Below are 22391 nucleotides of genomic sequence, written 5' to 3' on the forward strand. Positions count from 1 at the left end.
CAGTCAAGGCATCATGAAAGAGGCTGTCGGCTCCTAATGATGTCTGCTGTCGTCACACACTGCGTCCGGCCCGGCTTTTACCTCACAAGCTGTCCTGTAATTGCAGCCGCGGCGCTTTTTCTGGGCGCGGAACGGATTCGCTCATTCACCTGAAGGCCAGCGTTTCATACAGCAGGTTCGAGGCGGGCGTCGTGTTCGAGACCCCCAGAAGAATTCAACGGAAGCTAAGCAGCTGAGGCGAAGTGAACACGGGCTAATCTGAGGAGTTTACCCAGCGCTTCATATTATTTACCTCCCTGTGAAGACTTTAAGCCACGCGTGTTGGAAGAAGCACGTGAGAGCAGCGGAGCAGCAGCGATGGGGGGAAGTCTGAGTGCTTCAAACACCAGCACAAGCACGTGTCGATGTGAAAGAGCCAAGCCGGAACATGAACCGGGCCGAGGAGAAGGGAGAGCGGGCGTGAGGCTGAAGGCCTGAAAAGGCTTTGTTTGTCCGTGAAATGGATCTTTTTTTTTATTTGTCTGTGGTCCCTCTTCAGCTGAAACCGGCCACTCCACTGACTGCGAGGCGCTCCGTCCAGGCAGCAGTAAACTGTGATGTCGGAACAAGCGGCCGATGCTTTCCAGTGGGCATTAAATGCTACAACGCTCTGAGCTCCTTACTCTCGGGTCAGCGCGTCTCCATTGTGCGACTCGTGTGCAGCGCACAGTGAAACAAATGAAATTTAGGAGAATCATTTCTCTTTCCACTGAACTCGAGCCAAGCGTTTGCTGCGGTTGAGATGAAAAGGAAATCCCCGTCAGGATCTCCTGCGGAGACCAATGCACCACGGAACGGACGGGCCTGGTTTTTTGTGCGTGAGCCTCGTGAAGACGTGAAGCTGCGCGAACGAAAGTCGCCGTCGCCCGACGTCTCTCGCCTGTGATCGCGAATTAGCGTTTTCCCCAACTCCTTGTCACTGGGACTGAACTACACTAAAATGTTCTCCGGCTGCAGCTCCTTGTCCCTGTGTTACCGTTACATAAGGTGGGAGTAAAATATTCATCAAGCTGCCGCCAACCACATCTGTATGCAGGCGGGTGCTGAGGAGAGACTTTCCTGTGAAGCTGCTAACTACATCACGGCGGCGGCGGCGGCCGAGGCCGGACGGCGAGTGGTTTCTGTGCAAACGTGTTGATTGCTTTTGTGTTTTCCCGTGTGCAGAGCAGAGAGTACAGTGATGCTGGTGTGGACACGTCTCTCCCCTGCCTTCATCAGTATGCAGCGCTGCTCCTCCATTAAAAAGCAAACATTAGTGCACATGTAGCCGCAGTGCTGGACCTCTTTAGGCTTCCACATGATGCAGGGCGGCCGTGGAGGCGGGGCCTTCGACGGGTCGATGACGGCTGGCGTCCGGCTGACACGTCACCTGGACGGCCACGAGCTCCACATCGGGCCGAGGACTCTCCCCTAATTGTTTTAATGATCGTTATTCGATTCCCGTGGACGGTGACTGATTGACGCCCGACTTAGAAGGCGGTTGATTTCCGATGGCGAGACTCGGGCGACGCCGGCTGAAAATGAAGTGAGAAAATGTCCCCGTGTTGATCTACTCCACCTGCGTCCGCCTGCAGCGGCCTCCTGCCCCCCCTCCCCTCCCCCTCCCAGCTGTCTGGAGGAGACAAGCCAGTACACGCTGCGGGTGAAGAGGAAGCGAGTCGGCGACGGCCAAATTAAAGAGGGAAGGAGGCATCGCAGGTTTCCCTCAGAGACACAAGCACGTCGCTGGTTTGTTACCGATGTATAAACAACAACGCATGCCCACATCCCAGCATTTCCAAGCTACGGCGCACGTGCGCGTGTCCCGTCACAGTGGGTTCACTCCGATTAGCGCTGGGGGCCTGACAAGCAGCCCACATCCCATGTGGTTTAGAACACGCTGCAGTCGGGAGCTTATCAAATCACACATAGGCTGCAGGCTGTTGCTGTACAGTATTAGATGAACTAATACACAAATAATAACCAAATAAGCTTCATCATCATCATCTTCTACTTCTCCTACTCAACGCTTTCCCAGACGCCGGCTGCTTCTCCTCTACTCACGCCAGTCGACCCGCTGACGTTGCTCACCTGAGCAACAGTCAGCACGTCACTGATCCGATCTGTTTGTGTTTGATCATGAAGCCATGGTGTCTTTGCACCATGTGGCCCAAAGGCCCGACTCGGCTCTGAAGAGTGGAGTTTGGGAGATCTGCTATGTGAGCTCCAGGAAGCGTTTATGCCGGCTTTGATATGAGGTGCTGGACAGAAACGTCTCTGAGACTCATGAAATTCTCTGTCTGGCTCCTACTTCTTATTGGATTTAGCGAAGTTCTCATCAAAACTCCTACAATATAAACAACTTAGGAGTTGAGTTTCATTAAAACACGTCTCCCCTGTATGGACTTGGCAGGGAGGCCGAGCGCTGCTCACGCGGAAACGGCAGAGGAAGTGCTGTAGTAACAGGTCTGGCTCTGGAGCAGTTTAGTATTTGGCACCGGAGACGTGAGCATCGGAGGAGAACGGTGCAGAGATCAGTGTGTGGCTCCAAACAGGACACACACACAGCGTAGAGCAGCACCGCTGCCTCCACTTCCCACATATTCACTTTATATATGTGTCAATGCATCTTTTTGTCTATAAAACAAGGCTCTTATTACCGCAGCTATGGCTGTGGTTCTGTCTGCACCCTCCGACCGTTTTACAGCAGCCGAGAGTCACGTTAAACCTGGGAATGAATCTACAGGCAGGAGGAGGAAGAAATCCTTCAGAGCTTGGATTATAAGCATCTTTTCAAACACGGGGCGTTTGAAATGCATTCTGAACTTCATCAAAGGAGCCTCATTGTAATTCCAACCGAATTTAAAAAAGCCACTACCTCAGCGCAAATATTCCTCAAAACACGTCCACGTCTCTAAAGTGTGTAATTGCCCATGAAACAATTTCAAACACATGACGGTACGTTTAAAAAAAAAAACAACTGGTAATTCTTTGTAAAGTCAAACAAAAGTGTCTCATTTTGCAGCGAGCTGGGCAGTAAATGGAAATCACAACCTTTAGTGGCAGAGAGAGTCATTACGCTTGTCATGGCTGGATGGCTGCAAAATAAAAGCTCTCCTAAATAATTCATCACATGCCCACGAACAAAACGTGTGTTATTCTGTCAGCGAGCACATGTAAACAACAAACTGATTATTATAAGGTGAAATCTAAATGGTGCACGGGGACGGGCAGTAGTTCACACTCAACCAACTCCTCCAGGACGAGAGTGACCGATGACTCGTCTCCTGTCTAAAGTTATGAAAGTGTCCATAGTGTGGCAGCAGATATCTAACACATGTTCTCTCACACTGTTCAGCAGCTAATGTTGTTTTCCAACTCGCGCTATCAATTATTGAAGCAAACACATAAGAGATAAAAGTTGAGGGAATGAAGATCAATAAAGCAGAAAAGCATCACAAATCGCAGTTTCGACTTCATGCAGTATTCAGCAGCTCACCTTAAAGAGGCGCAGGATGTTGGCCACCATGATGGAGACGGAGCTGGAGGAGGCCCCGATCACGCCCACCACCCTCTCGGGCTTGGTGATGATGGGGGCCCCGCCCCCCAGGCACTTCACGTCCGTCCCGTCCTTCTCAATCAGAGCCTGCACGAAGGTGAGCGACTGCTCCAGCGCGTGGGTGTCCCTGGAGCACGTGTCCAGGATCCGCGCCCCCAGGGTCACGTTGGGCAGCAGGTTGTTGTCATTGTTGATGCGGTCGAGGGCGAAGAGCATGGCCTCCAGCCGGTGGATGCCCTTCTCCTTCTTGAGCTCCCCGCACGGCTTGCCGTCGTGGCCCCTGGCGTGCACGGGGAAGAGCCCCCCCAGGGAGATGTCGCCGTCGATGCGGATGGAGTTCAGATGCGTGTGTCCCGGCCCCTTGGGCTTGGCAGCGTGGGCGGGCGCGAGGGCGCCGCAGGCGAGCAGCAGCGGCAGCAGCAGCCAGCCGGTCCCGTCCGGTCCGCACGCCGGGGCGCCAAACATGACCGCCGCCTGAGCACCGCGAGTCCAGAAGCTGCGGCAGCCAGGTATCGCTTCACCACGGCCAGAGGGTCAATTGCAGCGGCTCTTGAAGCAGTTGGCGCAGTGAAGGCGGCCTCTCGTCATCCCTCTCTCCCAGGCATTCAATTAAGATAGAATACGGGCTTGGCGCTTCGGCAGCGTGTAATCCTGTTCTCGTCGCCTCTCTCCGTCCCTCCCTCACTCCATCATCTGACCACAACGGTGGGCAGCTGCTCCTGCGTCGGCTGTTACTCACAGACTCGCCTATGGAGATCCTTCACTCGGGGCATTAGGAAGAACAAAGGTGAGCGCTCAGCTTTTTCTTCTCGTCTCGCGCTGCGTCTCTTCCCTCTCCACCTCAATCAGAAGTTTTTAATCTCCCCCGTTCCCCTGGGCAGGGATTTGGTATATGTCAGAGCCCTCAGGCCTGCTTGGGTCCACGGGCTTCAGAGTGAATTCCTGAAAGATGAAAAAGAGGAGAGCAGTGAGGCAGCGCAGAGGAAACAGAAAGCGGCAGAGGGATTTCGTATTGGTTGGAGCTCATACATCTCTTTTGCTTAAGCATTCCACTGGAGCATTATGCGGAATGAAGAGACAGATCTGCTTCCAAACTAATTTCTCTCTCTGCTGCAGCCTTCCTACGCCTTTGATTCAAAAGGTTCCCGTGGACTCAAGGTTGACAGGGCTGAGAGTCGGATCCCACGTGCTTCACGTTCACCCATCAACCTCGACTGTGGACACGTTCAGTCTCTAGAAAACATTGTGACATTTTCGCCTCGAACGCCGCATTGAACTGACAAATTCAAACGTTGCTGATGGTTACAGTAAAACACCGAGCTGTCACCGCTCTGAGCTGCTACTTCTCAGCAAAATGTCTGTATTCCACATAAATGCATGACTTCTGCTGCACAATATGCTCCTTCAAAGCCTGTCAAATCATTAGAGGCATTAAAGTTCAAAGGGGCCGGGCCACCGATACCGCTGATATCTCCCTGCACCATGTGGACCGCTCCAGCCCAACGTAGGCTTTTCTGCTGACTGTGCACAAAATCAATTACATGCATTGTAATGAAATTTATGTGTCCGAGTCTCTGACACGTTTGTGAGCCTGTGCCCTGCAGGAAATGAAGGTGCAACAAACCAACGGGACGGGGCAGGGTCCGGGAGAGGAGTTTGCATTTTTAATTACGCTATTACAGATGGGGAACTGCTTTTATGTCCACAGCTGGCACAGGGAAAACACCCACCCTAAGAAATCACAGCATTTGGCCGATTCCCCGGCTCCACGGGGCACAAATGGCTGAAACCTCGTCTGAATCACCGATGCTCCATGTAAATATTTTATAAATACTGATCACGTATAGAAACAGCCGCTCGGTGCACTGATAACTAGGAGCTGGGACGCCTTGGTGCAGCTGTGAGTTGGCATTTGTAGGCAGCTAAATCTCTGGTTTGTTCCACCGCTGTGAGACTTATTGGATGCAGATTGTGCTGGGAACGAGCTCGTCGGGTGCATGATGCTCATTTAGAGCTGAATTTACAGAATGTACACAGACATATTCCACCCAGGCCGTGCCCTGCATCTCTCCTCCCTCGACACCTAAACACAATCCATACATGCTGGGAAGAACACAAAAAATGCCGCTACAAGCAATCTCGCATGTACACACTTAAGCCCCGCTCATTGCTGGAGCTGTAATACGCCCTGAAAGAACAATCTGGCTGCACACAGTCACAGCACAGGGCTGCAGACATGAGCGGCTTGAAGCCTTGGCTCAGCAACGCCTGAGATTCATTGAGAGCATATTGGAGGCGACAAGGTCCTTTGAATACACCCAACTATCTCCTACTGAGTGAGAAGTCATTTTTCAGAGTTGATTCGCCGCAGGTCCACTTCAACCGCCGCAGAGCGGCTGACGGGCACGGAGGCAGCGGCTCACCTCAGCGTCTGCGGCTGAGCACGAAGCAAGAGCAGCCGGAGAGGCCGCGCTGCTGGTGATGCCAGTTCAGGACCGGCGGCGCCAAGCGGCGCGTTTGCACCAAACGAGAGCCGCTCCAACGTCTGCTGACGGGAAAACAATCGGAAGTTCAGTGCTTTTCATGCAACAAGTCCTAAACCCTACAAGATTACATCAATCATTACAGTTAATCAGCTTGTTCTTCTTGTTCGGCGTTGAGTCTGTAATCAGGCAGATCTCTGCTGGGTGGCTTGGTTTTATTGTAATTCACCATGTTGAAATTCCTCCTGTTTGTTCCCGCGGCATCCTGGGAGCTGCGGTCCACGGGACGCGGCGGCGCTGGAGCCGCAGCGTGGGCTCGGCGGAACCGGACGCCGGCTCCAATGCTCTGCGTGGAGCAGCTCCGGGACGGGAGCTCGTATGAATGTAGCCTCACACGCTGCACAACCACATCAGCTGCACTTTAAAACAAAGCGCTCACTGAGGAAACGCGCTGCGAGGCCGCCAGACGACGCGGGTGTATTTACAAATCAGCACACTTCAATAAACATGTACATCAGAGAAGGAAAATGCTTACTGGCGACAAAATGTCATCGACGGCTGCGGGAATTACTGCAGACTCATTTCAGAAGAACAACCTTTCTTCTGAACAGGCCGCGCATTCCTTTCAAAAGGCCGCGTAATAACCTTCAGGCGAATAAGTGTGTGCGTCGCGCGGTCGCGAGGCTCCAAAAGCGGCCGCGGAACCACAGGAAGGCCCACGTTCTGTTTGGATCGCTCTCCCTGCAATAAAGCATCTGTTTTGATAACTCTGGGAACTTAATGAGGGTTTTTAGCCGAAGAATTATCAAACACAAGCGTGATATTTTTCTTTAAATGTGCTCAGGAAGCTGCTGCGTGGGCGTCGTTTTACACGGTGCCCAGTCTGCCTTCGCCTACACATCTGTCACCAAGACTAGTTTCAAACGCGAGGCGGACGATTTTGATATTTAGGAAGTGTTGTTGCAACGTTCTGTTGATATTTGGAGCAGGTCTAGAGTCGCGTGTCTCTCAGCAGAACAGCACTGCGGCTGGGGGGTGGGGGTGGGGGGTGGGGGTTCCAATCACGAACTCTCTCCACTCACAACCCACTTCACCTGAAGAGGATGCGTTTTCCAAGGCGCTGATGAAAGCGGAGAATGAGAAACTCCCTCACGCATTGGAGCAGAAGAGGTTTGTGACGGCGTTTATGCTGTGCATACAAACAGGAGCCGTGTGAGACACGTGCATGTGTGCTTTCAGGACGTTCTTCCCCCCTCCGGCCTCAGAGACCTGGCCGGCTGCTGGAAGGAGAAGCCAGTGAGAGAGGCTTTTAGAGATGCTGCAGCTCGACTCGCAGTCGGGCAGGAGGGGCTCTCTAATTGACACTCCAGCATGTTGATGCTGCACAGCAGATCAATAGAAAGGTAGAGAAAGGCTGCCCTGAGGAGAATGAATGGAGAGAGCAGGGCTGAGCTCCACGCGAGGACCGGAGAGCTGAGAAGAGGCCGGCACCAGGTTCCCAGTGAAAGGAAAAAACGCTGAAATGAGCCTTAAAAGGATGCATCAATGAGGCGGATCAAACTCGCATCGTTGCCCTTTTGTTCGCAGCCGCAAGTGTTGAGGTGTGAGGGCTCCATGTCCAAGCAGCGACGCCAGCTTCACTGCTGATCTGCTCAACCCGCCCATCGCTAATGTCCAGAGCATGATTGGAAAGCTCCGATTCACCGGACGTCCCTGTAACAGCACTTCACTACCAGTCTATAGGCGCTGAATTATGTAGCGCTACAAAGAGCATCACGTTTCATGGTTCCACTCCGTCTACAGTAACGCGAGGACGTTTGCTGCAAGACAAGAAACAAATCCTTCCACATCGTTTTGCTGAGACGTGTTCCGTTGACTGATAATTTAGTAAACAGTTTAACATGAGACCCCATCAGTGCAACGGTCATTATTATGTAAATAATACAAAGTGTTTACACAGGTTCATATTTCTGAATGACAGGGTTTCATCAAAGACATTATTTCCTCCGCTGCACAGTTGCTGCTAAAGTATGCGCATAATTTGACTCCGTAGCGGATCTTGGGGCCTTCGCGCGCCTCCATGTGTCACCGCAGAAAGGTCCTGACGAGCGGCGCCGTTACTGCCGGGACCAGACTTGAGCGCAGACAGAGAGTCCGACGCTGAGTCAGTGCCGCTGAAGCTGCAGCCTCGCCGTGCGCTAAGCGGTGATCCCTCCGTATGTGAGCACCGATCAGTGGCCAAGAGGAAGGCGGCCCTCAAAGCAGAGCTGGTGGCGCAATGAAGCGCACCAAACGACAGGAAATAACAACCACAGCTTTCAACACAATTATCATATTAGCTGAGCTCGTACTTTAGCTCTAATGAGGAGGATGCTACAATTTGCCCACGTAATTTATTCGACACAAGCTTATGCATTTTCTCCTTCTTTTTTTTTTTAACCAAACTTGGCCAAATATAAATGTTGCTGAAGAGCCAGGATACAACTAATCAAACCCAATTTCCACAGTAATTATTTATCCATCTTTTTCTCAGTGTGATCATCTTTTCGCTCCTGGGGGAAATCGGCAGGAATAAGTCTTTTCTCCTGCAATAATAATCAGTATATCAGTATGGTGTTCGTCAAAATCCTCCTCAGAATTCACTCATTTCAGACATTTAATTATCTTTTAAAGATCTTAGTAGTGAAACGAAACACGTAAAGGCATTTAATCATCCCCAGACGCTGCAACTACAGCTTTCTCCACGTCACATTTGAATATGAAGTTACAGTTTTAGAACTATTGATCTAAATATGTTTGATCGACCTGTTCATTATTTTCATATTATTAAATCAGGTGCTGAGGACATATTGTGTGATAAAATAGAAACTGACCGTATTAATTTCCCATGAACCGCTGCCTCATGGATGGGTTTTTCACATTAGAGCCAGAGGAGAGCAGGGAAGGCATTTTAATAGAAAATAAATTTATTGAAATGAAATCTTCTTCCCTTGACATCTGATATATATGTAAGATATGACTCTGGTGCACATTAATTACAAAAACAGCCCAATGCGACTGACAGGTTGATTCATTTAGAGCCCTGAGAAATGTGCTAAATCTTGCTAAGACGTGATGTTATGCAATAGCTGACTGTGGCCGTTTGATTTCCCTGTGCTGAGAACCCAGAGGAAACACGGCTGCAATTTATCTCTTGAAATATCAACTCCGACGACAAGCGCGCCAGAGCGCCGCTGCATTTCTGTGCCAGCTGCAGAGATTTTAGGACACGCCAACGACGCCCATTAACACACGGGCCGTTTTCAAACCCCCAAAGCTGCAAACGCGGTGTTGTTTGTGAAGCTACAGCAAGTCATTCGGAAGACAACACCGAGAACAGAGGGGATGGAGAAATGGGCCATCCCTAAATTCCTTGTTTACTTGCGCTGGGTGCTTTTTCGTGCAGGCTAATGGAGGGCTAAGATCACTGAGCTGCATCTAGCAGGCGATAAATGGACTGAAATGTGAGAACAAGCCCTGATTCTGGCCTGGAAGAGCAGAGGGAGAAATCTCACACTGCTTAAAAAGGATAGAGATGCTATGAGGGGAAACCATCGGGGAGCCAGAAAAGCTTATTAAAAAAGTGTTGACTTCCTATTCACTGCCCGGCGGAGTCAATGCCTATCGTGTTGTAACGGTGGAGGAAACGCCCCCACATTCCACAGTCCCCACTCTTCTTCTTCACTGGAGCGTCATCCAGTCCACCATCTTTTGTTATAGTCTCCTCTGAGGGGAAGAAGCACCATCTTTACTTCACCCGCAGCCCTTTTTTCCCATATAAAAGCTTTGAACTCTGACCTAGCATCACATGCACACCTGGGGGCCTGGCGGTGGCCAGCGCTTCAGAAGCCAGACTTGAATCCAGAGGCTGCAGGTTAGAAAACGTCCAAACGCCTCGGCCTCTCGCAGCCTCTCGCAGCCTCCGGCGCTGGGAGCCGCTCTCCCACTCGCTCTCGCTCAGTGAGGCTGGTTAATGGTGCGGTGAGAAGATGGCGTGAGGTGAACTGGCTACGGCCTATTGTGGATGCTAAGCCTCGTTTGGTAATGATCCCTGGCAAACTTCACGTCGAGGGTGAAATGTGCTTTTTCTAAACCTTGTTGTAGAGAATACAAACGGCGCCTGAGCTCCTCCACAGCTGGAACGTGGAAACAGACTGTGCCACGTGTGCATTGCTGTGGAGCGTGTCCTAGAAAGTGTGAAGGAGCAGGTGGCATTGGGGGGAGGGGGTGTCAGAGGCTGGGACTCCTCAGACACTGATTGATTTACTGTATCTGTTAAGCTAGACGTGCATGTCTGTCAGGATTAAGGAGTTTGTGTCTTATCAGAGCTGCTCCTCTGAGGGACTGAGGGAAATGCTTGAAGTTGCAACGTACAGTACAGTATGTGAAAACTAGGCCGTATCAGCAGGAACAAGTCGTCGGCAGTTGTTAGATTTTCTTTTTTTAAGATAACGGGAACAAAATAACGCACAATCGCAAAATGTCAAGTGCCGCAGTGAGAATGCGGTTAGGGTTAAAGATTTAATCTGGCCTCAGATCCCCTTGAACGTGAATCCCATCACGACACGTATCGCAGCATCTTGCATAAAGAGAAAATCGCATGACACACTGAAGTGTTCTCAGGCCGAGTCGTCACCTGCCACCACCTTCACAAACCGCATGCGCTTTAATCTCCTGCAGCTTATACAAAATGCATGAGACCCGAGGTCTCCAGGGAGTAAATCCACAAGTCAAAGTCCTCCTTTCTCAAGAAGTTTGTCACAATCTGCACCAGCATGAAGATTTGTCTGTCCCACTTTATCTGAGACGCGATTAAAAAAGGGACCCGATGGTGAGAAAAGTCTGGATCCAGCACTGATACAGGAGCAGAGTGGAAGAGAAGATACAAGCCAACAATCAGTGATTTATATCAAACACTCCTCTCAGAAAAGCAACTTAAAAAGAAAGAACACTGTTCAATTCAAGGGGGCAAAGGTGGCGTCTGTCCAGCTTTCACAAGCCTTGTCTGATCATTCCAACACGGTCGCCTGCTGAGAAAGTCAAGTTGTGTTTGGAGAGCGACCCACGCTCTGCGTGAAACCGTGAAGTACACTCAGATCTGGAGTTGTGTTACGACAAACACAGAGAGGCCTTTTCTTTATTATGCACCAAGTGTCACCACCTCTGGATAAAACTACAAACTAAACCCTTACAATCAGCAGGTTTTACAGACAAAAACTAAAATAAACTAATCAGTCTCCATAATTATTATTATGAATGAATCCATCCATCAGTTTTCAATACAGAACTGAGTTTTCACTCTTATTTAAACCTAATACATATTAACACATACAAAACAATTTCAATCATATTTTCAGAAAGATTGGAGCTTTCTGGTTTTTGTAGCTATGAATCAAAAAATAAGACCCCTTTTATCAACAGCCTCAAGTTCCATAGTGTTTGTGTGGGTATCACGCATTTCCCTTTTAGACCATGTGCTCAGTGTGTCAGCTGGACTTCGCATTGTAAACGCCTGCGAGTAGTCGACTTTCTGAGTAAAACCTCCTCCTGCACAGCACTATTTCCACTGAGCTTGTTGTCAGCTCACGGAAACGCCTACAATATCACATTATTCTCCAGAGCCATATAATGATGTTCAGGGCAAATGGCCACTTCTTCAGGAAAACCAGGACAAGGATGAATGTTACATTTTGGTATTTCACTGTAGTTGAGGCCATATTCATTTACAATTTGTTTTTTCTTTATTTCTGTTTTGATTCATGCTGGGAGCACTAGAAGAAATCAGTACCTCCGTTATGTGGGTTAGACATTATTTAGAGCCAGATGCCTTTATAAAAGACAATTGACTACAGTTTACAGTTTTATTGCCATTAGAAACTAAACTTTGAAATATTCTCATTTAAGGTGAGAATTCATCTCTTTCTTGAACTGAATAACTAATGCAGTGGATGTTTGTTGGATTAAACACTGTCCCAGCTCTCATTTGGGTCCCAACCAGGACAGGACTCCAGTCCCACATACACAGACGGACAAACAGTCACTCTCCAGTTTGTCTTTGGGGACTGGGAAGAAGCTGGAACCACAGCACCACTGTAGATAAAACAATATTGTTAATTATTAAGGAAAATAACCATTGGTTGCAGCTACACCAGAAGTTTAAGTGGCCATTATGACTTTCTCAGCAGCCGCATGTGGTTGGGGCTTTATATCTGTCAACCAGTGAAGAGGGAGGATCCACAAACGTGGGTTCGGTGCTAACAGAAGAATAATTTGTTTGTTTTTAGCCTTTGTTCCTGCACACATGCAACATGATTATACTCAAGCAAATGACAGACTGCACACAAACACCCACGTCAAATTGAGCAATGTTCCTCAGAGCTAACGACGGCGAGGCAGCTCCTAGATACAAAGGAGACCCGTAATTATCAAATCTGAAATGAAGGTTTGTGATGCCTGCAGAGAAATTTAGCAAACTTCCCAAAATGAGACGATACAACCCAGCCGTCCTTCTTCACGCATGCTCACACAGTCATCCCCATCACATTACTGACTGTCCAGCACTGCATGGATTATTTATTGCACCTGCTGTGATGAAAATGAAGGAAGAACTGTCTGGTTTGGCACATTTTCTCGGCGTTGGAGCTATAGCTTGTTCAACATGGACATTTTCTTTACCATATGGGGAATCTTTCTCATGCATAATTGATTCAATTATAATGCCAGCTCATGAGTATGAGCACCTGTTCCCTAATGTATAGACTTACCTTTCGTGCTCCTTATTATTTACCTATATGTATATAGTAGATCTCTTTTGTTTTCACAAAGTAAAAAACTTTATTATCCCTCCAACTCGCGTGGATCAAAGACAAAAACACTCAGAAGTCCAAGCTCGTGGTTTACAGCCCACAATGCCTTTGAGATCTGCAGCAGATGCTGGCAGCACAAGGTCTCTTTTTCTTTCAAAGCTGCAGGTGGGCATGGGCATCTAATTCACGGTCACTGTGTAGGTTGGGCGGCCGTCTGTTTACCAGCTCCGGCTCCAGGTACGTGCAGCAAAATGGCAGCTGGGACCAGTGTTTATGTCAGAGCTGATGCCATCGACAAAGTGCCACGCTTGGGATTCTTTGTTTGCAGCGCAGGGACTGGGAACATTTCTGGTGCAATGTAACAGGGGATCCCCCCACATGCAAGTTCACCTCAAGGAGGAAATACAGTACTGCATATGAGGAGAGCTGCACAGCAGGGCGCAGAGCTTGCTTCAAACCCATGAACGTGGTTTTGACTGAATTGCATGTGCAATGAGCAGAAGACGTGACTCTCATTTCCGAACACGCAGGCTTTTAAATTAGTACCACTTTCAAAATCATTAAAAACTGGTACAAAGGGATTTAAACAGTGTGAATGTTGCTATAGATTATCCTGACAAACAAGACAGCGGGGGGCCAATCTAATTTACACGGGAGCAGGAAGCACACATCTCCATCCAAGTCGCCCATTCCTAAAAGTGAGAGCAACGAGCGCTCGCCTGAAGCCCTCAGAATATCGCGCGTCTCCGCCAGCGTGTAATTGCTACGTGACACTTTGGCAGACGGCGCAACAATGCGATCGCAAATGAGATTATGAGAAAGGGACGCGGTTGGGAGAGAGAGATGTCACTTCCAGGAAACGCCGCCTCTCGGCCTGTATTCGTGTCACAGGCGTGGGTTTACGCCGCCGAGCCGTCACGCGCCGCCCTGCACATCATAACAAGTCTACAGGGGCCGGAGAGGACGCTCCACAGCAACAAAACATCAAGTCGTTTCCTGTAGAGAAGCGACTGCAACATGGCGACGGTCCTGATTGAGACTTTTGTCATGCGCCTGTTGTTCTAAACTCAATAGACTGACTCTGCTGTTCCTATTGTTTAATTCCCACAATGAATGAATGAACAAACTCACAATGTGCACCATTAGGACAGTTGCTGTTAGACGTTCCTGGTAATTCTGTGCTTCGCTTCGAACATGTTGCCTAATGGACATTGTTCTGATGATGCTCAGCCTCGTCTCATGCTGCTGTCTGGACATCTGCACTGGCTGCTTAATCAGGTGCTAATTAACACACACAACCTTAGCAACCAGTTTATGATTGCTTTCCCTTCCACATCCATAGCCATTATGACAAACAAAGATATATTCAAAAATCAATTTGGAAGATGACAATATTTTGCGTGAGGTAATAACTAAACAAGGAAATAACTGTGGACTGGAAATCTATTTAATTTTGAAAACTTAGCGCCACTTATTGAACCATCATCCAATTTGAAATGACAAGTGCAAACGTTTAGCGACACAAACACATCGACTGCAGCCCTGCAAAACAAAAAGGCTTGTAAATGCGAAAAGTGCTTCTTATGCAACGAAGTGTGGCAGATGAGCTATGCATAAATTCATGAACAGGTGTAATGTGTTCTGTAAAAACTAGGAATGGCCTTCAGCACCAAGTGAAAGGGGATCGCAAGACAATTGGTCTTTTAAATATGTGCAAACACAGTCAGACAGGGGACGGGCAGGAGAATAGCAGCTATGAGGATGCTCATAGCTGCACGTTACATGTTTTTAAATAAAAATCAAACATTATTGTTTTACTCTAATGTTTATCTTCATTCTTAAGGACTATTTGGGGAAACTAATCTGATAGAGCAACACTATTATTAATACTACCATGAATATGTAAAAAATAAAAAAATGAAAAAATCTGATTTATTACTGGGCCAATAGTTTACTGCAGCTTTGTTTATTATTCTGGTGCACTATATAGTAAATATTTGCATTACATTAAGTCCAGACTGCAGCTGCCGCGGAAACTGATCATGCTCCACATTAACATATGTGGCTCCTTCAACTGGCACTGACAGCGGAACAACAAACACACTGCATCATACGTTGCAGTTGCCTCTTTATAATAACAAACGCTGTGACATACGCGTTCCTGCGTTACACTATCGTCTTTCTCATTTTCCATTTGGAGTGTAACACGATCTACGACCCAGATGCTGCAACGCCGAATGGACCCCAAGTTCTTAAAGGTACATGAAAGTCATGAAAATAGTCGCCAACATGTCACCTTTCCACTCTTCTTGCCGTGACAGTGAAGGGCCTTCGCACTGACAACCTCCAATCTCAGACGGTCAGCTAAGGACGATCTTTATCAGAAAATCCGAAGCCTTGGTGCAGGCAGCACGGTTCCACCTCTACCAGGCTGTAAAAATAGAAACGCCTTGATTTTATTGGGTCGTGCTTATTTAGACGGACTTCAAAAACACGCAGATTCCCTTCGCTGTGTTATATTATCAATGCTAATACAGTATGTCACGGTGATCATTTTTTTTGTTGTGTTCATAACTAATATCAAATGATATCAGGCGCCGGTTGTTTTCTCTACCTGCCTTTAATGTACACGGTGCATCTTCCGGGCTGGTAAAACACCCAGCAGGACTACAAAGGAAGAGGAAGAAAATCAATGTAATTGAACAATGTGTGGTCACTGAAACATCGAGCGCGGATCCCATCCTCTAATGTTAAAGAAGGATAATGTGCAGCAGCCTCGTGCTCCACTTACATCGTCCTCTGAAGGGACGACGCTCCTCTTATTCTACGCAGACAAAGGTTGATGCTATGAAATTGCAAGGAGTGGATCCTAAAGTGAGCAAACAGAGGAGGTCGTCATGGCAACGGCAGCAAGTTGTTGTAATGTTAGGGGTTTATTGTTGCTCATTAGGCCAGTAATGATTTGTGAATAGATTGGAGGTGAGGGAGTTCTGTCTCGCTTGAAGTCACGCCTCGACTGTTGGACCACAACTACGCTCCACGTCGTCCCTCGCTTCAGCTAAACAATCAGTGGAAATTAAGCTTTAATTCATTCTGTTCATACCATAATTGTGTATAAATTACACTGTATTTATACAGTTGTGAGTGTCGCGGGGTCAGTTAAACGGATATTATCACAGTCATTATTTTGAGTGTTGTGGGTTTTTTTTTTTACAGGGAAACGCAACATGAGGTGATTCATCACTTCGCGCCTCTGATGAGCTATTGAGCAAACTTCAGGCAGGGGATTTGGTTTTATGCCACACAGCGTGACTCCTTCACCCAAACAGATACTGAACATCTGTCAAAAAGTCTCAGTAGCGCGACAGTGTGACTGCAACATCAGCCGGTGGTTCAGCGGCGCTTCACAGTATTTACTCTCTAAAACATAATAGCAGTATTAAAGCAGGTGTGATGTTATTTTGGTTGTACTCCACTCAAGTCTACCTTGATTAATCTTGTTTACCCCAATTAAATTACGGTGTCTGTTACTCAGAAGTGACAAATCAAACTCTAAGACGCTTCCTGGAAAAGTGCTTCCTAATCAGCGGCTGCAGAAATAGCCTCGACGCGTCCGTCGCCAGCGCCGAGCCTTCGTATCGCTTCGCGCAGCTTCGCGACGGCTCCCGTCTTGATTTGTGGGCAGTGAACGTTAAACTGTTAAAATAGTTACCTGTCTGTGCCATCTGGAGACCCCGTCGCTGCCAAGTGGAGGCGTGGGCAGAATGAATCCACATACTACGTGTTTACAGCCGCCGACAGCCGGCAGCGAGGCTGGCGTTTTATTGGAGCACTCCAATCCCAGCTGGAGCGCAGCTCTTCCCGTTCTTTTGATTGCTGGTCCCTGTGGGAATTGCTGGATTTCTTGGCTGTGCTATATGGTGATATACAGGAGTTCTTGGCATATAAAACCCGATGGAGTTTGGGCCCCAAAGGCTTTCTCTTTCAGCCGCGGCCCTTCTCCCTTTGACATTACCGCTGGAACATGTTCTCTCAGAGGAACAGCCCAGCTTCTGCCTTTTAATGAAAGGTGTTCATCATCACCTTGTCAGCTGGAGTGTGTGACCACGACAGGTTGACGCCACTTAGTCTCCCTAAGGGGAACTTCTGCTGCCAAGTAGAATTTGCAATCCTGCCATTTTACCTTGACAGACTAAGCAACCTGGAGGACAGGACAAGAGTGCAGGGCCTCGTAATGGGCCCTCCAGTTGTCCTTCCCCTCCAGTGCGAGGCGCATGACATCTGCGCCTCAGCCGAGTCCTTTGCTGCATCCTGGGCTCCGCTCGTCGCTCCGTGTTTACAGCAACAGATGAATCAGAGCGTTGCCTTCGCCGTCACTCACCGCCCACGCCATCGCATCGCACTCCTCGAAAGGCCCTCGGAGGTCGGCGCGGCGGCGATGACCGCTCGCCTCCTCGGCCGCTGTGAGCCAGTGTTTTAGCTTCGCCCCAGTTCCCCCGAGCGGCCGCGCTCCGGTCGCCCCCGTAAGGGAGGGCTGGCGTAATGCTGGCTGACACGCCGGGAACCTGTGATTGCTTGGAGGGCTTAGTGTGCGGGCTGGATGGGGGGTGGGGGGTGGGCGGCTGCGAGGGAAAGGGGGCCGCGTCTCGCGAGGACCTTTAACAGCCTTTTAAAAGCTCTGAGAGGACCGGCCCGACGCCAGCCACTCACGGGGAGGGGGGGGGAAATCGCTGACAGGGCTGAAGCGGGGGAGGGTGGTGGCGACGGGGGCAGAGGGAGCACGCAGGGGTTCCTGGAATGCCTCCGAGTTCAGCGCGCCGTCCTGTGATCTCAGCAATGATCTAGACGCGCTGCAACCCCGTCGCCCGCACTGTGTAATTACAACCACTCGCGCTAAATAATTCACCAGAAGCAAGCACTGAAATAACATCCAGCACTCATGGAATGCGTTTCCACTGCAGCCTATTACACCACTTTAGTCTCTGCCAGGTCAGTGGCCACTGAGATAGAAACAAGCTACACTGCAATCCGGCGACCTGCTCCAACTCACAGCAAGCTCCCAGAGTGCTGTGTTTGACCTATAAAGGGAGCTATAAAGACTAAATTGGCTAATACCACGATCACAGCCGCTGCATCCTCTGATTCTGTGGACACTCATCCATTTGCCAGACAGGGGAAAAAAACACACCAAACTAAGCTACAGTAAAGTAGAGAGCCCCCGTTTCCCCTCATTTCGCCATAAACTCTCGTATGCTTCCAGCCGTGTACCATAATTCATCCCAACACTGAAGAATGAGCTCTCTGACAGTGAACATAAGAAATGCAAGAGACTCAATGGGCACGGCTGGAGGGGGGGCAGCCATCCCACAGAAGAGCGCAGCGGTGGCAATGAATGCATCAAAAAAAACACTGCTGTAGGCGAGCAAAAGTCAACAGTGCCTAATGTGAGCCTTTGGTATGCATGATGTTAAATAGATTGTGAAAATGCTCTTTTCATGACTAAGATGGAGCTTTTCATTAATCCTAGAGCTGAACCTGCCTCCGCAAAGCAACGAGCATCCCTTGCGGGAAAGACACGACACCCACGGTGGGCAGGAGGGATCTCAGAACAGCTCTCGTGGGCTCACTCTCCTCGCTGCCTCTCTTTAACGCCCGTGATTTGCATGTTTGTGGATGTATGCGGCGCATCACGCGTGCAGCATCCGCTGATAAAGGTCTGACTCTGTGCAAATGCGCTCCCTATTTTTTTTTTTTGCCTTTCAACATCATCCACATATGCTTTTGTGCTGCGTGTGCAATGTGTAGGAGGACGTGGTTGAGATTGATATTCGCAGAACTTGAATTGTACTCTGCTTCTGCATGTGCAAGAGTTGGAGCGAGCACTTCTAATGATACACATACATGAGGATTAGTGTAAAAGCACAGTAATTAGTGAATATTCATGTGTAAATGCTGATAAGTTGGCTGAAACCAGGTTTTAATTGTATTATTAAAGGAATCTCACTCCAGCAGAAATCCCCTTTTGCCTGTTCCTCCTCTGTGGTCTTCACTCCAGCTCCGTTGTGTCCTGCATAAATTAAACGTTACCTTATTTAGTTGCTCACTCTGCGGCATTGGAGTTGAGGCTGAGAACGTCCATGTGCACCAGAGTCAGCCCGTTTCAGCAGAAGCTCTAACTGGTGCACTGCAGATTCAAGCAAACACAGCTTCCACTGTCTCGCTGTCACACTTTGTTAAAAAGGAGCCAGAGACAGTTTAATCAACCGTCGCAGAGTTAAATGAATCACCACGGGACACCCGCTCGGACCCCACGGACCTCAGCCACAGCAGCTATGAAGCCTCTCGTGTTGATTCTCCACAACATGTGCTACGCTGATCTCATGGCAGTGAGCGCGGCAATCTATTTCTGAGCGCAGCCATTTTTTGAAGCCAACGCCTTCCCCGCGGCCGGCGGAGTGTGATCGCAGGGGCCGTCTTTCCCCAGGTGACGATAGAGGGATCCATCCGTAATGTGAACATCTGGGCCACGGGCTGCAGTCTCTTTATCAACGCCTGTGATGAGAACTGATAAGCTTGTCTGTTTAAAACGCCTTGTTGAAACAACCTAAAACCTAAATCATCATTAAAACTCACTGTTTTAGTTGGGAGTGGAGAGTCAGGGCGCTAAAAGTAGCACATCTGCAAGGCTTCATTATAAATGATTCAACACTCAACAAGCGCGTCACCCTAAGTGTGTTCAAATGACAGTCGAAAATAAAAATAGAAAATACTATTACTCAGACATGTGGCCATTATTGCAGAAAACAATTACTGTATTCATGTACAGCAGGCATCCTGACATCTGTGTTTGCAGCGGGTCACTTTGGTAGCAATCTTTACGGGTATTATCCTCACTAGAATGGATCCTATTGTGCCTGTGGCAGCACTATTTGTGACGAAGGCAGCATTTTAGAGCAAAATAGGAGCATTTGAGCCGTATGGATTTGTAAAATAATCTGATGCTGTGGTTTTCTGCACACTAATGGACAGATTCTGTCTTCAAGGTATTAGACTCTCCTTCCACCGTATTAGCTCTTCAGCTGCACATAGTATCTAATCAGCCAATCACAAGGCAGAATCACTGTGCACTAGAAACTATGATCAAGATAATCTGCTGGCGTTACAAACTGACTCAAGGATCAAATAAGGGAAGAAAAGTGACTTTGAATGAGCTGAGGTGAGTATTTTACATGCAGCCATCTCTGCAGTTCACAGAGAACGATCTAAAAAAGAGAAATTTTCAACAAGCAGCATCTGCTTGTTGATTCCAGAGGTCAGAAGAGATCGGTCAGTCCGGTTCAAGCTGTTAGAAAGGCAAGAGAAATAACCAGTCGCAGTAGCCGAGGTATGAAGAAGAGCCAGTGAACATACGAAGCCCTGAACCTCGAAGCAGACGAGCTGCAGCAGCAGGAGAAAGCACGAAGGGCCACTCCAGACACATACGTCCCAGGTTGGGAACACGTCCAGGTGTTTGAACACGTTCCCCGCTCAATGACCACTTCACGCGGCTGCTCCAACCACAACCACGTCAAAGCTAAAACAGGAAAACACTTCCTTGAATGTCCCAGTGAGTTCACTGCATTTCAACCATAGAAATGCAGTGGGTTGCAGTCGGTTGCGGGATCAATAACGTCGTATCCTATCCCATCAACAGCCTCCAGTCCCCAGTTCTCAATCCAACAGTGCATCTTGGGGACGTGCTGAGATGTGCAGCAGACAAATGCGCAGCAACTGCAAAAGTGCTTTCATGCAAATAGCGACCAAAAGCTCAAAGAAATGATTCCAGCATCTTGTTGAATCAGAGCCACAAAGAATTAAGGCAGTTTTGTGACTGTAATTTACACCAGCATCTAAACGATGTTGACTAAAAAAGATTTATCATCTTTATTATATTAAATCAAAGCAAGTAAACACTCATTAAATATAATGAGAGGAGGAGACTCTGATCTTGTCCTTACGATTGTCATTTTTCCTGTTCTAACACCAGATATAAGGATTTGCATAGCTGTATGTGCTGCCGTTTGTACTGTGGAGCACTTACTGGACTGAAAAGTGGACTCACCCACAGAAGAACCGTTGCTTTACTGCTAAGAGACAAAGTTATTCCCATTTCAGTGTCATTTGAGTCTGATGCGCGTCCGTTTCTGATGTGTTTCTCCCAAAACACACCAGGGGAAATAACGGAGACTATATAACGTCTATGGCTTCTTTTATTTCTCATTTGGACAAGAAAATAAGCAATACTTGAGCTAGCGTGAGACAAAGTTCAAGTCACAGTATATTTGTCTCTAATTTATTGCACTTAGATAAAGTTGGTGTAGCTTTATACAACAGCTCTGCAATAAGCTTCTCCCTTCACAAGGTCTTTTAAAGGAAAACACTGCACACGCAGCAGTGTATGACGCAACATCATAATTAATTTGTTTGGCGAATTGTCTCCAACATCCAATAATCACTGGTAGAGCCAACAACAGCCCGAGAGAGATGAGGTTTTGTGAATCTGCAGATGCGGGTGAAGCTTCTGTGTGGGTTCATCAGTACGAGCGGCCTTTCAAACTCTTCAAAACTGCTTCTTTCCAAATAAAGCCGGGAATGATGGCTGCTTAAAGTGAGAAAGGACGACTTTCTATCAAGAAGGTTTCAGGGGTTCGAGAGTGCATCGCGCCATCGCCACAGAGGACTCCTGCCTTTGTCCGGCTACACCCACATTCAGAGGCGGAGAGAATCCAAGCAGCAGTGTTGCTGTGTTGTAAAGTGCTGGAGATCAACTAAAAGAACAGCTCGATAAAGCGTTGAACTATCTGGTTCCTGTAGCTACGCTAGCTCTCGGCCTGTCGATTGCATCGCGCTCTGGGATGGTGGTAATGAGATCAAGTTTATCTAAATATAGTTTCTGAGGAGCCGTTATATGGAAGCAGCAAGACGAGCGAACGCTACGCGAGCGGCCGCGAGAAGCAGGAAGAGGAATCACAGGTGATAGTTTGGAAAATAGAAGGCAACAGTTACTGGTAATATCAGAGCTGTCACAGCTCTCATTCTCTGCAGAGACTCTCATCTCTGGCATCATTGTAACTGTCACTCTTCAGGTGGAAGCGAAGGCTGAAGCAAACTGAAAAACAAAACCGTGTCTGCGGCGTCTTCTACGATTCCATGCGCGCGGCCCCGTTGTTCATACGTGTGGTCTGTATGCTAATGCAATTTATTAATGCATAGCAGGGGAACCATATGCATCCAGATGCACTGCAGAGGGGTGTTGGTTTGGAGGCTGCCATGAGGGAGGATGGATCCAGCAGTGATCTCATCTCCGGCTTTATGGATTTGACTTGGTTTGATGTATGTTTTTTGTGATGATTTTTTTATTGCTGGTTTGTAGTACTTTGAGGGGCTCACAGCTGACACATTCGCGTTCTACAGACTGGATTTTCCTTAACTTTCTTTTTAAAGGTC

General features: G+C 48.3%; 1 protein-coding gene across 3 annotated transcripts in view; it reads right to left on the reverse strand.

Moving 5' to 3' along the window:
* Positions 1–22391, reverse strand: part of LOC114855543 (metabotropic glutamate receptor 4) — a 107429-nt gene that overhangs the window by 78996 nt on the left and 6042 nt on the right. Inside the window, exons 1-2 of one of the 3 annotated variants that reach the window (XM_055509304.1) lie at positions 17287–17464; positions 3518–4519 (exon numbers count right to left, since the gene is read on the reverse strand). In XM_055509304.1, the coding sequence (XP_055365279.1) occupies positions 3518–4042 (525 nt within the window). In that variant the 5' untranslated portion in view covers positions 4043–4519; positions 17287–17464. Of the gene's footprint in view, positions 1–3517; positions 4520–16617; positions 17267–17286; positions 17465–22391 lie in introns of those variants that run through there. The other 2 variants (XM_055509303.1, XM_029150780.3) reach the window with 2 other exon arrangements.

This window comes from Betta splendens, chromosome 5 (genome assembly GCF_900634795.4).
Source record: "Betta splendens chromosome 5, fBetSpl5.4, whole genome shotgun sequence".
Taxonomy (NCBI): Eukaryota; Metazoa; Chordata; class Actinopteri; order Anabantiformes; family Osphronemidae; genus Betta; species Betta splendens.